General features: G+C 37.9%; 1 protein-coding gene across 1 annotated transcript; it reads left to right on the plus strand.

The window, feature by feature from the left end:
- The first annotated feature begins 10225 nt into the window (after positions 1–10225).
- Positions 10226–10913, plus strand: LOC125504554 (odorant receptor Or2-like). Its single transcript, XM_048666754.1, has 4 exons — positions 10226–10371; positions 10474–10575; positions 10632–10787; positions 10857–10913. Exons 1-4 carry the CDS (start codon positions 10309–10311, stop codon positions 10911–10913), a joined length of 378 nt encoding a protein of 125 aa, XP_048522711.1. The 5' UTR covers positions 10226–10308.
- The last annotated feature ends 883 nt before the right edge of the window (positions 10914–11796 follow it).

Below are 11796 nucleotides of genomic sequence, written 5' to 3' on the forward strand. Positions count from 1 at the left end.
TAAGTATATTTTCTGCTTAAAATCGTCGTTTTTGTTGGAATTTAGGAAGTTTTGTGCAAATTTATTTTTCAGGTGGTTTCTCTTCGGAAATTTAAGTTTGTCATACAAAGTTGGTCCAAACATCACAAACGTGTTTTTCTCGCTAACTAAACGCGCTAAGTATCTTCTCAGCTCAAAATCGTCGTTTTTGTTAGAATTTAGGAAGTTTTCTGTAAATTTATTTATCACCTGGTTTCTCTTCGGAAATTTGAAGGCAAGCACTTCCAGGCCTACTAGAACTCGGAGGACCAAGGCTGCCATGGAGGTCCAAGATCACATATCTTGGGATTATCTATGATAAACGACTAGTAGGGCACGACCAGGTGGCAGCCACAATTGCCCAAGTAAGGTACTTGCTCCACGCATTGGATAAATGCGGACAGGTAAGCTCCTTCTGCGAACCAAGGTGAGAGCTTACAAGCTGCTGATACGCCCGGTGCTGACCTATGGATCGCCTGCCTGGTCCGCTGCCAACTGGTCGTACCATACTAGTCGTTTATCATAGATCTTTGATAGATCCTCCATGGCAGCCTTTGTCCTCCGAGTTCTAGTAGGCCTGGAAGTGCTTGCCTTCCGGCATAGAAAATTCTCCGGGCTGAATTCCATTTTCCAATCCCTGCTCCATTTCTCGATCTTGACGAGGTGTCTTTGGAGTTTGGCCGTCATTCCAGAACGTTTTCCAAGTGCAGTGAGTGCTACATCGTCTGCGTATACGTAGCTCCCCGTTGCTGTGGAATGTCTGCCATTTAGATGTTGAACAACAGGGGACCCAACACGGACCCCTGAGGTACTCCTGAGATTCTGATCATCGGCTTTGACTTGGAAGCTGCGTCCAGACAACTAGCTGCGGATTAGCTCGATTTGGTACTCAGGAAACTCCGCCTTGATCATCTTGGCAATTAGGCCCTGATGCCAAACCTTGTCAAATGCCTTTGCCATATCTAGGAAGGCGGCTCCTAGATCGCGTCGGCGGTTTAACTGCTGCATGATTCTTGTTGTTAGCCGGGCGGTGAGAGTGTTTGTGCCGTGTCTCGGCCTGAACCCATGTTGCTCATTCAGCAGCACTTGCTTCTCCTCTATTGTATCCTGTAGGTGGTTCAGGATACACCTCTCCATGACCTTGCTCAGTGTAGTCAATAGACTGATGGGCCTATAGGACGTAAGCAGCTTCCTGTTCTTGCCTTTTTTGGGTACCGATACCATTATTGCCTTCTTCCAGGTGGTCGGGAAGTATTGAAGGTCCAAAATTCCATTTGCCACTGTGGTAAGGTCCATCTCGCAATCGTGGTAGGGTGGAATCCTAGCTCGGTTAACTCCACCCTAATTTTGGCTTCAGTCCAGGATTCCAGCACCTCTCTGAGCTGCTTTTCTTTTTCCAGCTGGTATGTCTGATATTGGTACTTGTTGTTGTCAAGTACCCTTATCATTGCCCTATAGTCTTCGCTAGTGGTAGGGTGCGTTCTCACTCCATCTTTTGTAGTCACACCACAGCCGTAATTTATCCTCTTTTCCAGCAGCCTCTTTGTAATCTCATCGAACTTTCCTTTTTCTCGTAAAACGATGGGAGGGATTTTACCTCTCCTCTGCTGGGCTGCAGGGGTGCCCTGCGACTGGTGGGCTGCAGGAGTGGCCTGCGTCTGCTGGGCTCCAGGGGTGGTCTGCGTCTTCTGGTGGCTGCGGGGGTCCTTCTGTCTGGTGGGCAAAATAATAGCTTTACAGAGGAGTTGGGTAGCAGATCCCTGCTCTCCTTTAGGGGTGTTGAGGGAGTTCCCGCCTTAGCGGGTCCCTCAACCATACCGTCGCTGTCGCTGGAGGACATCCAGGGAATATCCTTGATTTCCCCCTGCTGCTCGGCGGCTGTTTTGGCGGCCATAAGTTTTTCGGCTCTGTCCGCTCTGGATTTCCAGAACTCCGCCTGTTCCGGCAAGGTCTTCACTTGCTGCTCAAGAGACTCGATCCTTTTGCGCAGCTCCTCTTGCGGCTGCTGCTCAGGCCACATGGTACTTTGGACCTTCAGAAAATTCAAAACCTGGGAACAGAAAATATTAGAAATAAATTCAGTCACAAATCGTAAGACGCGTGATACGGGCAAAGCACTTTTTTGCGTTCGAGCAGTGTAACTATGCAATTGCACGTGTCGATCGCTTCAAAGCAGGTCAGAGACTACTCTACAGAGTGAAACGGTATTTTACAACCGCAGTTATAGCGCTGTTTAAAACAGCGAGAGAAAATGTACAACTCTCTTGACCCCTACGAGCGGCTTTGCAATTAACAACGCGGGTAACAGTAGGCGGTGTATAAAATGTTTTTCTGTATTGGCGACTGGCGATTTTTTGGCAATTTCCCATGGGTTGGTGATTTCGGAGTTTTCTATTAGCCCGATATAAAATAGCAGTATAATCGTAAAAGTTTAAACGCTTCGATTGCCTTTTTGTTTGAAAATTAAGTTCTGTAATTCCTGATATTTAATACTATAGTGTGATACATTGATTTCGGCAAAGTTTATGGCGGTTTGTATGTTCTCGCAAACCTTGTTGATTATGCGAATATTATTTTCCACGTTATCTAGTAGCACGACTTTTTTCATTTTCTTGAAGGGTTTTGATATAGTTATCATATATGTCTCCATCATTTGCATCTAAGGTACCGTATAGATACTTCCGGGCTGTTCCTAGTATATATATTATTTATAAATCCTCTTTTGATTCTTCTTTCGGGGGTTGTGTGGTGTGTTGTAAACGATTTTATCGATTTAATTTCTTGCAATAAATTTTGTGTTTTTATTGTAAGAAATTTGAAATTGTAGATGTTTGAATTTGTCAATATTAGATTATTAATGGGGAAAAGGGCATTGAAATAAAATAACTATGTATTTATCTCAACACAAGCAGAACGTGTTTTATTATGTTGATACAACGAGTTCTTTAAGGCTCTTTTATAAGACATTAATTATTATTAATTGATATAATTCGGTTGAGCTTAACCATTTATGCTTAGATCAGCGACTAAAAATTACGAGTAGAATTCTCTGAATATAAACATAGATTATGGGTTTTCTCCTTTTTGCTGACAAAGAGGAATGATAACATTTACGTGGTATTTCCAATACTCCCACTCAAAAATGATTAAAACAAATTACAATTATGCTTGCATTGTATCGTATCGGGGGAGAGATATTCATGATCCAACATTTATTGCAAGGCTCGGGGAAAACCCCAAAGAAAAACCCGAGCAGATCAATAACACATTAAAATTAAAAACGGTGATATTATTAAAAATATCCTGTCTATTTTAAACCCATTTTGAGACGCAGTTCTTGAAATCTAGGAGTCGGTAGCGGTTTCGTCAGAGCATCTGCCTTCCCGTATTTATATTAGCGCGCAAGGGCTCTCGACGACCTGCGAAGATTCTCCATTTTTCGGGAATTCCATAGCCCAATCGACTATTGCTGTTTGTTCTGGAAGTATCGAGCTAGGCGTCCCGAAAACGCTGGAAGTTGCGTTGCCGCTGTGCGCTAAAAATCAAGCCGCAACAGTATTTTAAAATTAACACATTTTTATTTACTAGGTCTCTGGTAAACTGATACTTAATATCAATGTGTTTGGATCGCTTGTGAAAAACAGGATTATTTACTACTGCAATGCAACCTATGTTATCTTGATATATAGTTATGGGATTGGCTAAATCAAAATTAATATTTTGAAAGATAGATTTAAGCCATAAATAACGTGACCATTTATTTTTTGAATCAAAACGGGACATTGGTTTATTTAGGTTAATTAACAGGTAGTCAATAAAAAAAGAGACTTTTTTAACTAAAAAATATGTATTCGTTTTATTTATATAGATAGTTATATTTATATTTATCAGAGGAACATATTTGCTTTAATATAGCTGGTGACGATTTTAGGTAAGAATGAAACCCTTGGCAAGTTTTTTTTATATTCACTTTAATTATCAACATCGCCTTTAGAACGGATATTTGTAATTGGGTCTTCTCAGATGTCCACAATTTGTTCATCATAGACAACTTTTCGAATTTGTTAAATAAAATAATTTATATATTGAAAGCGCTTCATTTCACAGCTTAAAGTAGTGTAAATTTGTAACTTTGGAAATTGTCTACCTAATTACGTATTAATATACGGGTACTTCGATTTGAAAAACAAAAGTTATACTGCGTTAAAAAAAATTAGATTGAAGTCCACATTGTTAATACCCTGTAGAATGTTTTGATATTGGTTCAACAGAATTCTTAACGGATCTGTGGTGACTGGAAAGACTCTTTAACAGCTTTTGTTGCCTCTACAATGAATTTTTAGATACCATGTTTTTGGTACCCAATGGCAATAATCTGCCAACGTCGCAAGTAAGAAGAAAAATTAATGGTGCATATGCAGGGTTTCAAGCTGCATTCCATGAGCTAATGAAAAATGGGTAGTTCTATTTTAAAAAAGGACACTTTGATCTTGCCTCGCTTTTCTGAGACACTCTGTGTCATTTAAGAAATTTTTAAAATGTGCGCACTTTGTGCTACAACAACTTTTATATGAAACTATTTTACGAAAGTTCCACACCATCGGAAATAATGAACTCTCTCGCACTAAAAAGCCACCCTGGACATATTTACACACACAGCATAAAAGATTCTGCAATAATGCAATAAATATAAACGGCAGTTAAAAAGAACGTTCCAGCAAACTGATAAAAAAATTTATTGAATTAACTGAAACTCTACTGAATCATTCATGGATCGCCCAGTATATTCAGAAATAATTTATTAACTCAACTAGCGATCGGGAGCGGCAAAGAAAAATATATTCCCCATAATTTTAATAAAATGAATTAAACATTCATCTATTACGGCCTGTAAAAACGCAACGTAGATGTTTCTTTTATTCAAATGCCAGATTTCCTGCCAAACAATGGCGAGCAGAGAGTTTATAAAAATCCCCAGAATTTTACTTCTTATTAGTGGATTTTGGCCCTTTCCAATCACGAAAAATGTGTTTTGCGCCAAAATCTACTACGTTTACAGCCGAATTCAACTGATTCTCTATGTGAGCTTTATTGCCTCCATTACGATTAATATGCTCATTTTAATTATCAAGCACGATCAGCCTACGAGAATGTTCAGCAGCATTAATGTAATGATCATTGTAGGCGAGGCGTGCTTGAAGCTACTGGTGTTTCAGGTAAATTTTGTCATTTTTTTGAGTCTTCCACAGTTATTGTTGCATGTTTTAGGCAAAGAAAATACCAAGCATGTTTTCGCATATCATGACATATGAGCAACGTATTGAGAACCTGAATGATGAAGAAGTAAACGTTTTTTTCAACAACCAAACCATATACTGTCGCTGGATCAATTGCGTCCAGATGCTTTTAACTACAGTTTCTTGTGCCACTTATGCACTGGTTGCCGTTATGCAACTTATCCGGATTGAGGATTTGGCTTTCTATGAAAATGAGCCGTTTATGCACGACTTGTGGTACCCATTTCGAAAGAAAGAGCACATGCAATGGGTGGTTTTCATCAACATGGTCATTATCGTACAGGGAACCGTCTTTAATTCCACGACACAAACGACGTTTATCTGTTTAATGATTTATGCGACCACTCGATTTGGGGTTTTGCAAATACGCCTGAAGAAGTTCGATCGCATCGCTAGAAAGGAATTTCAAGGAAATATTCTGAGTGTTATTCGGGATTTGATTGTTGAACACCAGGAGAGCATCAGGTACCAAGCGCATTTTACGTTTTAATATATGTTATTTTTCGACGGTGGACAAATATTTGCTAGTAATAACACTTCTGGAACTTTAGTCGGTAAATAACCTTATAGATTTAAACTTACTTTAGGCAGTTTAACAGAATGACTGCTACCTTATTACACACTCAAATAATTTATACAAGATGTTCCGCAGGAAAATAATCAAACTGGTACTGCGGCATTGTTTGACTCAATTGAAGACGTTTTGGACTAACTTTTACAGAGCAAAAACTACAATTTTTGTCTATAAATACTCGGCAAATTAAACCGTCACCTTTATAGAACAACCCGCTAAGGGTTGTTAATCTTTGATCCTTCAACGGTCAGGTATATAGAATAGTGGAACGAACTAGTGGCTTCCCAACTCAACCAGGAACCTTGAATAGAAAAAGTGTGTATTACTGTAAAAGACCGCAAATTTCCAAAGAGCTGACTCTTGGAAAGCACCTATGAGGAAGCGTGGAAATTCGCCAGCTTTCTGAAACGACAAAATGTGGGCTTTAGGTAAAAAAAATTCTACGTTGTTTCCACGGAGAACATTAGTAGAACAGGTGTATCTGAGGCTTCTCAAACACACAAATTACTCAAAATTAAAATGTCGAACTAATCCTTTTTGAGAGAAAAAATTTTGAAAAAAAAAGAGTTTAAATTCCAGATTTCAAAACATATACAAATAGATCATTTCTCATTACGGATCCAGTATGAATGACGATCTTTCGAGACTACATAAATTTGGGAAAAAACATAGCGATTGTTAGATTTTTTGGGAAGTTAATACGGGAAATGAGTGATCGAAGTGAGTGCGGGAAGTGAGTGCCGGTAATGAGGGCGGGAGGTAGAGGTAGGTAATATGACACTTTCCAACCTTCAGTGTCGTTAGTAATTGCATATATGGTTGTAAATAAAAATATTTTTAATTAAAGTAATTCAACAGTTTACGCATTTAAGCACCCGCGGTATAAATTTAGTAACAAAAAAAATACGTCTTGACAAAAGTTTTGCACAATTAAGTGACGATTTTGGGGTTTCTTCATTTTTTCAAAATTTTATTAACGTGGATGCCAGCGGATAAAGTCAAAAATGTCTTCCAATACTATTCAGAACACCTTTATACTATAATAGTTAAACCAGCTTGAATGTGGTCTGATTATAAAAGCTCTAAAGCAATAAAATATCTTATATCTTCCACAACAACGGTTTAATTATCTTTACGTCACCTGGCTTTGTTAATCGTACATCACATTCTCTTAATGTGGAAGAAAGTGGATGGTTAGATAAGTTGCTGCCCAACATGCATATAATGGCCGACAGAGGCTCCAAGTATATTGACCAAATGGTTATACAAAGGCAATGGATATTAGTGAGACCACCTAGTGTAGAAAGTGGTAAAAAATTAATAACAATGGAGGTATTAGAAGCAAAAATAATAGACAGTTTTCGAATACACATTGAAGAGTAATCAGACGATTGAGATAATTTAAAATGTTGATGTGTGTCACACATCGTTTAATTCCTTATTTAGATTTTATTATAACTATTGCTTCTGCTCTAGTCAACACTCAAGGTTCATTAATCAGACGGAAATAGAGGTTATAGAAATAAATTTAAACGTTTGTGTAAGAATTTTCAATCAATGGTATACACCATTTTCTCATTCTGTGTTCGATGAATGTGTTATTTATTAGCCATAACCAATATAAGTAAACATAGATAATACATTAAAAACCACCTGAATCAATGTGTTTAAAATCTATACTGTGCCTTTTACCATTGAAAATATGTTCTCTTCCCAAATTGAAGCTGAATGTTCAGTAATTGGCGCAAAAATCGCATTATCATAATCTACATTCTAATTATGAATTTTATTGTTTTTTTCAAAAGAAGGGTAAACAAGACAAACTATTCCCTACTTTTTGTTTCGTCGAAACATGTGTAAATCAATTTGGGCCTTGTACTTATTATTAATTTTATTATTTTTAACAAACGTATAATGGCTTGTGCGCAGTAAGAGATTTGATTTCAACTACACAATAGTGACTAATTCCACCAGGCTAAGCCCAATAACCCGATAACTGGGATAAATCATTAGGTCACTAGCCATTAGGGACTCTCCCAGTGGCTACCAAATTCCATAACCGTTCGTGCAGATTTATAATATAAATAATCCCTTCCGATAGGGTTGGAACCCATATGTGTGACTGCGCATGGTCTTCACAAAATGCCATCCGAAGTCTGCCAGCTTGACTGAGATTCGGGTCTATTCGTAACTGTCAGGTTAATTTTAACTGTGTATATTTTCCTGACTATTTCAACTTAATTCAAAAGAAATTCCTGGATTCCATTCAATTTTATTGTTTATCATTTAAAATATTACAAATGCGTTTCGCTGTTTTTTTCCACCATCATCAGTTTGTCTAAAATATACATTCACAGTCGCCATTAGTTTAAAACAAGAGCTCTGTTAAAATATATATACTAAATTACAAACATATTAAAAGTATATTAAAATCGTTTGAATCACTTGGGATTATAGGTGATGAGTCAAGATAATCGTGTTCGGGAAAAGACTGGAATTAATTGTTTATGCCTTCACATTTGGCAAGCCTTTGAAATGTTTTTACTTTGTCCAATATCGAGCGAAAGAACAAAAAAAACTCTTTATAATGTTTGGCATTTTTCTTTGCATTCCGAGGATATCACTTGGTGTGCATTTCTTTAATATACCAGCATGTTTGGACTTGAACGGGCTTTCGGAAATCTCGGGTGCAAGCCATCAGGATTTACGTGCTGATGGCCCCACAGCGAGGGTTGCTTTTATACCGCCGAGAAAGGAAAAATCCAGAGGTCAGGTTTATTCATTGAAGCCAGCCAAAAGGTTTATTCATTGACAAGTTCAAAAATACATTGACAAAATAAGCAAATGAACAACGCCTTTAAACGGGAACATTACGGTTTAACAATAAAATAACCTAGCCTTAAGGACAGGTAAATGGTTGTTGCCTACATTTTGGCGACAAGATAACGGATCTATTTTGAAGAGTTTGGGAATTTATTCCGATACATATTTGTCCGCACTGGCGATGATTTATATTTAAGAAACTGAAATGGTATTTACGAATGATATTAAAATTAATTAATAAATGCAATGGTTACAGAATTAAGCTTATAGGAAACAGGGGTGAAGAGGTGCGTAACGGGGTAGTTGCTGCACGTGACGACTTTTAATTTAGCGGTCGTGAACTATACTTATTTATGACAATTAATTATTGTCCCGGCGGGTCACGATAAGGCGGGATTTTGCCGAAGTAAAAAAAAGAATAAAACGATTAACGTACTCGGAGTGAGTTTGTTCCTGGCAAAAACCGCCGAGGTCAGGAGGAACGAGGAGTTTGCAACACTCTTTCCCCCTGCCCGAAGAGGCCTATACCCGGAGCAAAACGGGAAGACCCTATCTTGGTAAAACCGCCGAGGCCAGGTGGTCAACAGGGAGTGTGCTCCCATTTCGCCTGCCCTCGGAAACTATACCCGGAGCAGGCCTTGTGCTACCTTCTCCTTACCTAGTTTTTTGCCTTGGTAGTAGGAGATCTTCCTTCTAGTGGGAGCCTTTTCTTGGTAGGGATTGTTCTCGAAAATTCGCGACGTACGTGCGCGATACGGGTACGGTTGAAAACTAATATTAAAAAGGTAGATAACTAGCCGGCTACCGGGGGCCCTCAAAAATGAACATTTACATATTTCTGGCTGACATTTGCCGGACAGAAAGAACCTTTAGTCGACCTTCAACGAAATCGTTCGTGGAATCCGGCATGGAATTCAGTAATTGCTACATCATCGCAAATAAAATCTAAAACGCAAATAAATGTTTCTATTGGGCCCTTGAAAATTAAAATTTGCCTAGCGTTGGTTTCAAATTAACCGGAAAGAAAGAAAATTTTAGTAACCGTCGTTACAACATAACATAACCTTTGTACCAATGTACTAAAGCTCTATAGGAATTCCGGCCTATTCCACGGGCTGGTAAAAATCAAACTTGATTGTTGAGGCAGTTGGTAATGATTTTGCTGAGAAGTCCCGGTTCCCTTTTTAAGGATAACTAATACCGCCAATTATTCTTTCCTCGAGGCATCTGTTAAAAAGGAACAATCGGTGCTTTTGCAATAGTTTTACCTCCGTTTTTTAACATTTCTTCTGGTAGAGAATCTACTCTTACTCTAAAGGTTAATTGTCGATTTTATGATTAGCATTAATGTTGAAGTTTTGCAATTTACGCGACATTTGGAATCATTATTAAATTATCTGTTTCCGAAATTTCCAAAGCACTCACTAACTACAATAACTTGAAAATTACACTTGCAACAAGAGGATGCAAATAAAAAACATTCATTGTGCCTATTATATTTGTATATAGAAGAACTGGCGAATAGCAAAATGATCAACTCAACGAGTTTTTCCTTGCAGCTTCGTTAAGGCCTTAAACGACAACACCAAATACGTGATGTTATTAGAATTCCTGCTGAATTCGGTCGGTTTAGCTGCCGGAATAATTCAGTTGGTTGTGGTGAGTATTGTCTATTTATAACCCTTGCGTTTCCAAGGATTTTAGGATAAAATCTCGATATATTGGACAGAAAAAATATGTCATTGTACGAATTAATTCCAGAAAACCACAACTGGTGGCTTTGTGGCATTTCTGACCATCGTCATCTTATTGTTGTCGCAAATTTTTATTCTATCATGGAGCGCCAACGAAATTTCTTTGGAGGTGATAAGTTAGCTTAAAACTCGAAGAGATTTCAATTCAATAAAACAAAATTCCAGAGCTCAAAGATATCAGACGCAATTTTCGAGAGCAATTGGGAGGATTATAGCCAACGAATCAAGGCGTATTTTATTACAATGAGCATGGGCGCCCGGAAGCCTTTAGGACTGACTGCTGGTCCATTTTTTCAAATGAGCACGAATACAGCTATCAGTGTGAGTATCATAGAATAGAAAAGGGTTCAAAAAACAACAGGCCAGTGGACGCACTTTTTCGCCTTTCAGACGGTCAAAGTGGCCTACACTTATTTATCGTTGATGCTGCAAAATTTTGAAGTGTAACCGGCTATAAGGACTGGAATAGTAAGTATGGCAAATGCTACTTTTAGGGGCATCTGGAAATAAAACATATAGCAAGCACATGGTGTTTTTGTTGCATTGTTTCCAAATTTTTGAAGGCTGAGGCTTTATTGTATGACTATGTTCAATTTACCATGTTCCTTTGTATATTTGTGAGAAAGTGTAAAATACATACAAGCGCTTGGTGCCCGAAAGGTTTGGCATATTAAACAGTGTTTCACGTTAAGTTTTATTGAGATTTTGGGGCCCGATCATGGCAATTTGGAATAGAATTTTTGACCAAAGACATATATATTCAATATTCAATAATATTCAAGGCCAACCTAGTCTCGGATAATATAATCCCGGATAAATCGAGATGTATAAAACATCCTGAAATATTAGGGAGTACCATGTACGATCGATCTTGTATCGAGTATCGATAATCACTGAAATGGATAAAATTACTTCAATCAATATTGGTTATTAACTCAAAAACAGTTGAAAATCATTACATAACATTTATATCGAGCAGGCTTAGAATTGTGCGAATAGTTCGAATCTGCAATGAAAGTACGGCCCTCCATTTATAAAAAGGTAAGTTTGGTCTTCCACTTGACTTTGAGACACCCTGTGTCAATAAGTATTATCTTAAAATAAACTAAACGTATAAACTAGAAATATTTAACAGTTATCTCTAAATCTCAAATTAGATGTAAAAACGGGCTGGTCAAAGTTCAATCAATATTGGTTATTAACTCAAAAACAGTTGAAAATCATTACAGAACATTTATATCGAGCAGGCTTGGAATTGTGCGAATAGTAGCAATATGCAATAAACGTACGGCATTCCATTTATAAAAAGGTAAGTTTGGTCTACCACTTG

This window comes from Dendroctonus ponderosae, unplaced genomic scaffold (assembly GCF_020466585.1).
Source record: "Dendroctonus ponderosae isolate FM_Combo_2020 unplaced genomic scaffold, Dpon_F_20191213v2 Dpon_F_20191213_5, whole genome shotgun sequence".
Lineage (NCBI taxonomy): Eukaryota > Metazoa > Arthropoda > Insecta > Coleoptera > Curculionidae > Dendroctonus > Dendroctonus ponderosae.

Coding starts and splice junctions, on each gene's coding strand:
- LOC125504554 (XM_048666754.1), top strand. CDS start 10,309: ATGTTATTAGAATTCCTGCTGAATTCGGTCGGTTTAGCTGCCGGAATA. Junction 10,576..10,631: donor CCAACGAAATTTCTTTGGAG/GTGATAAGTTAG, acceptor ACAAAATTCCAG/AGCTCAAAGATATCAGACGC. Junction 10,788..10,856: donor GCACGAATACAGCTATCAGT/GTGAGTATCATA, acceptor TTCGCCTTTCAG/ACGGTCAAAGTGGCCTACAC.